Raw genomic sequence first — 4,254 nt, 5'->3', positions numbered from 1 at the left:
TATTTTAGTCTTAAACTAACAAAAACATGTTAATATAAATATCACCACAAAATTTTAATATAAATACATTACTTATATATTTAAAATAAAATAAACCTATATTAAAAAATTCATAATCATCAAATTTATAAAAAAAAATTATAAGAATCACAAGCTATTTTAAAAAATAGTTAGTACTTTAACTCTTAACATTTATTTCAGCCTTCCAAAGATACTAAACATTTACCTGCAATTCAGTCTGAAACTTGAAATTCTTGAATAGAAAGATAAAAGATAGATCATAAGCACTAAAAAATATTGAATTAAATTGTCACTATTGGTTAAATTAAAAGTTGTTGTATATTTTTAAATATAAGTTTTCTAATGTAGTGTTTATTTTTCTATCTATCATACCATCAATTTCAACTCTCCAAGTAAAAGTTCTTTAATATGTAGTGTTATTTTTAACTAATTCATTTTTTAAATTTTCAGATAAATGAAACCATTAACACAAAAGGCTAACTAATTAAAGGTCTCATTAAAAATTCATTGTGATGTATGAATTAAAATTAAAGCGTTTGAGTCTACACACTCAACTAAAATACACATTATAACCTAGAAAACTATACTAAGAAAATAAAATAAAATCAATATCTTTAATTTTGTTTTAAAATGGTATTCTTTATATGGTTAGCAGATGAAAAAAATATGAAAAAAATTAAAAAATGCTACAAAAAGAAATAGAAAATGTATCTAAAAGATAAAAATAATAGCATTTTGTTCACGATAAAGATTGTAAGGAAGAATACAATATTTACTTAATTCCACTTTTTACCGTTAAACCCAAGAAACACGAAACACGAAGAATAGTAAACCCAAGTCCCAATTTTTGGGGCATTGACTTAAAGTCAATTCCATTTTGGTGGAAAAGTATAATACATTATTTGAAGATGAAAATCAACCCATATGCCCCGTCTTTCAAGGCAATTTGGAAATTGAAACATTAATGAAAATATTATAAGCTGAGTGATGCCGTGTTCATCTTCATATCCTATTTTATTTTGGCTATAAATCTTCATCTTTCATTCCTTTAATTAAATCACACTTAACACTTTTCATTAAATACACTTTCAAATGGAGTCATGGGTGGGTTGGTTTCTTCTTTTATGTTCCCATTGGTTTCTCTTTCTCTTCTCATTCTCTCATTCCTTATGTCATCTTCACGACAAAATTGCGTTGCTCCAATTCAAGAACTCTCTTGCTTATGTTCATGACTATTATTATTCTGATTGTGATAATTTTGTTCCAAAGATGTCAACCTGGGAAAATGGAACAGATTGTTGTTCATGGTCTGGGGTTCTTTGCCATCCCATCTCTGGTCACGTCATAGGCCTTGACCTCGCTTGCAATCGTCTTTCAGGTGAAATCCATCCAAACACTTCTCTTTTCCGTCTTTCTCATCTTCAATCACTTAATCTTACTTTCAATTACTTTTACTCCTCTCAATTATCATTTCCTTCTGTTGGGTATGTGAACCTCACACACCTCAATATATCTAACTATGAATTTCGAAGTGAAATTCCCTCCCAAATCTCACAACTTTCCAAATTGGAATCACTTGATCTCTCTTTTACTAGGTTAATGTGGAAAGAAAACAGTTGGAAGAAGTTCCTTCAAAATGCAACAGTTTTAGCGGAGCTTATTTTGGATGGTGTAAATATGACTTTTAGTTCGATGAGGTCACTCAATCTATCTACCTCTTTGGTTAATCTTAGTCTTAAATACACCGGAGTTCAGGAAAACTTGAAAACTGACATCTTATGTTTACCAAAACTTAAACACTTATGGTTGTCAGATAATAGTCTTGAGCAGTTTCCTAACTTGAGTTGCAGTGCTGCTTCTCTCACTATGTTGGATCTTTCAAGGAACATGTTGGAGGGGACAATCCCTGCCTCTTTCTCCAACTTCACACATATTACGTTCCTCGATCTCTCAAGTAACTATCTCAAGGGTTCAATCCCATCCTCAATCTTAACCCTTCCACATCTTACATTTTTGGATCTTGGATACAATCGATTCAGTGGCCAAATTCCATCCTCACTTTCAAATCTTCAACATCTTCTTCACTTGGATCTTTCAGAGAATAGATTGGAGGGCCCTCTACCAAACAAAATAACAGGGCTTTCAAATCTAACTTTTTTATTCTTCACAGACAACTTACTAAATGGGACAATTCCTACTTGGTGTTTATCTTTGCCATTTTTGCAAGAATTGGATCTATCAGAGAATCAGTTCACAGGCCATATACCTTCAATCTCATCTCAATCCTTGAAGTCTCTATATTTGTGCTACAACAAGCTACATGGCAATATTCCACAATCAGTCTTCACCCTTGTAAACCTAACTCACTTATGTCTATCATCAAACAACTTCAATGGTCTTCATAACTATACAATTTTCACCAATGCTCCTCTCTTAGAGAGATTGTATTTATCTTCTGTGGGTTTAACTGAATTTCCAAAATTACTAGGAAAAATCCCAATTTTGATAGAGCTTGATCTATCCAACAACAAATTGAATGGAACAATGCCCAAGTGGTTACATGAAATGGGTTCATTACAATTTTTGAGCCTATCCCACAACTTGTTGACAACTCCAATAAACCAATTCTCAAGGAACTACAACCTCAATATCCTTGATATTAGTTTCAATTTACTCACTGGTGACATGTCTTCCTCAATTTGTAATGCAAGTAATCTTCAAGTTCTCATCTTGTCCCACAATAAGTTGACAGGCGTCATTCCACCATGCCTTGCAAACTTGTGGGGCCTTTATATTTTGGATCTACAGAGGAACAAACTAAATGGCACTTTACCAAATAACTTCTCAATGAATAGTGAGCTCGCTTATTTTAATGTTAATGACAACCAATTGGAAGGTCCTTTGCCAAAATCTTTGTCCAATTGCACACAGTTGGAGATCTTGAATCTTGGCAACAATCAAATTGAGGATAAATTTCCCCATTGGCTTCAAACTCTACCAATGTTGACAGTATTGGTTTTGCGATCCAACAAATTGTACGGTCCCATTGACGATTTAGAGACGCAGTATGAATTTTCAAGTATAGTTATTTTTGATATCTCATCCAACTATTTCAATGGTCCAATACCAAAAACCTATATACAAAATTTTAAAGCCATGAAGAATGTCATTTCATATGAAGGGGATGAGCTATACATTGGCATTACATATATGCCATATAATGGGTCCCAAAGAGGTACAATTGGATATGTAACTGTAACAACAAAAGCGATAAGTATGACATTGAAACAAATTCCGAAAAACTTTGTAACCATTGATTTATCCCAAAACAAATTTCAAGGACAAATTCCATATGTAATTGGAGAGCTTCATGCTCTTAGAGGACTCAATTTTTCCCATAACAGATTAAGTGGTCTTATTCCCAAATCCATTGGATATTTGACAAATTTAGAATCAATGGATCTCTCCTCAAATATGTTTACTGGTAGGATTCCAACAGAATTAACCAATCTGAACTATCTTGAAGTCCTGAATCTTTCCAATAACCAGCTTGTGGGAGAAATACCTCAAGGAAAACAGTTTGCGACTTTTTCAAATGACTCCTACCTAGGAAACTCGGGATTATGTGGGTTCCCATTGTCAATGAGTTGCAACAACACTGAACAAAAACCTCCATCTTCTCCGAGCTTATTGGGAGAAGAGAGATTTGGATTTGGATGGGAACCAGTGGTTATAGGATATGGATGTGGAATGATATTTGGAATTGGCCTCAGACTTTTGTATTATAGGAAAACTTGAATGGCTTGTGAGGTGGTTTTAATATAAAGGGGAAAAGGACGTCATGAGAATTGTAGCAGAATAAATTAGTGGAGAATGTTCCATGCACTTGTTTTTGTTCAATTTCAATGTAAATCAAGAATCTTATCACATCATATTGTATGAGAGGTTTGATCAATGTTTAGTTGTGAAATAAATGTGTTCTACTTTTGTTACTACATTTCCTTTGTTTGCATCTTCAAATTTTGTTTGCAAAAGGAATAAACTCATTTTCTCGTGACACATCTAACCTTTCAATCAAGTCGTAATATTGAGATGATATATCAAATGTAAAATAAATTAATATTTTATTTATTTTTATTTTATTTTATTTTATTTTTTAATTTAAAATATTATTTATATTATTATAAGCAATATTAAATATATTTTTTTTACTATTTATTGTGTCAAAGAAAT

General features: G+C 32.0%; 1 protein-coding gene across 1 annotated transcript; it reads left to right on the top strand.

Moving 5' to 3' along the window:
- Nucleotides 1–1,107: 1,107 nt before the first annotated feature.
- On the top strand, nucleotides 1,108–4,004 carry LOC137827132 (receptor-like protein 9DC3). Its single transcript, XM_068633350.1, has one exon. It carries the CDS (start codon nucleotides 1,114–1,116, stop codon nucleotides 3,817–3,819), a length of 2,706 nt encoding a protein of 901 aa, XP_068489451.1. The 5' UTR covers nucleotides 1,108–1,113; the 3' UTR covers nucleotides 3,820–4,004.
- Nucleotides 4,005–4,254: the final 250 nt, after the last annotated feature.

The sequence above is a fragment of the Phaseolus vulgaris genome, chromosome 8 (genome assembly GCF_000499845.2).
Source record: "Phaseolus vulgaris cultivar G19833 chromosome 8, P. vulgaris v2.0, whole genome shotgun sequence".
In the NCBI taxonomy this organism is placed as follows: Eukaryota; Viridiplantae; Streptophyta; class Magnoliopsida; order Fabales; family Fabaceae; genus Phaseolus; species Phaseolus vulgaris.
This window is presented reverse-complemented; position numbering and strand designations above follow the sequence as displayed.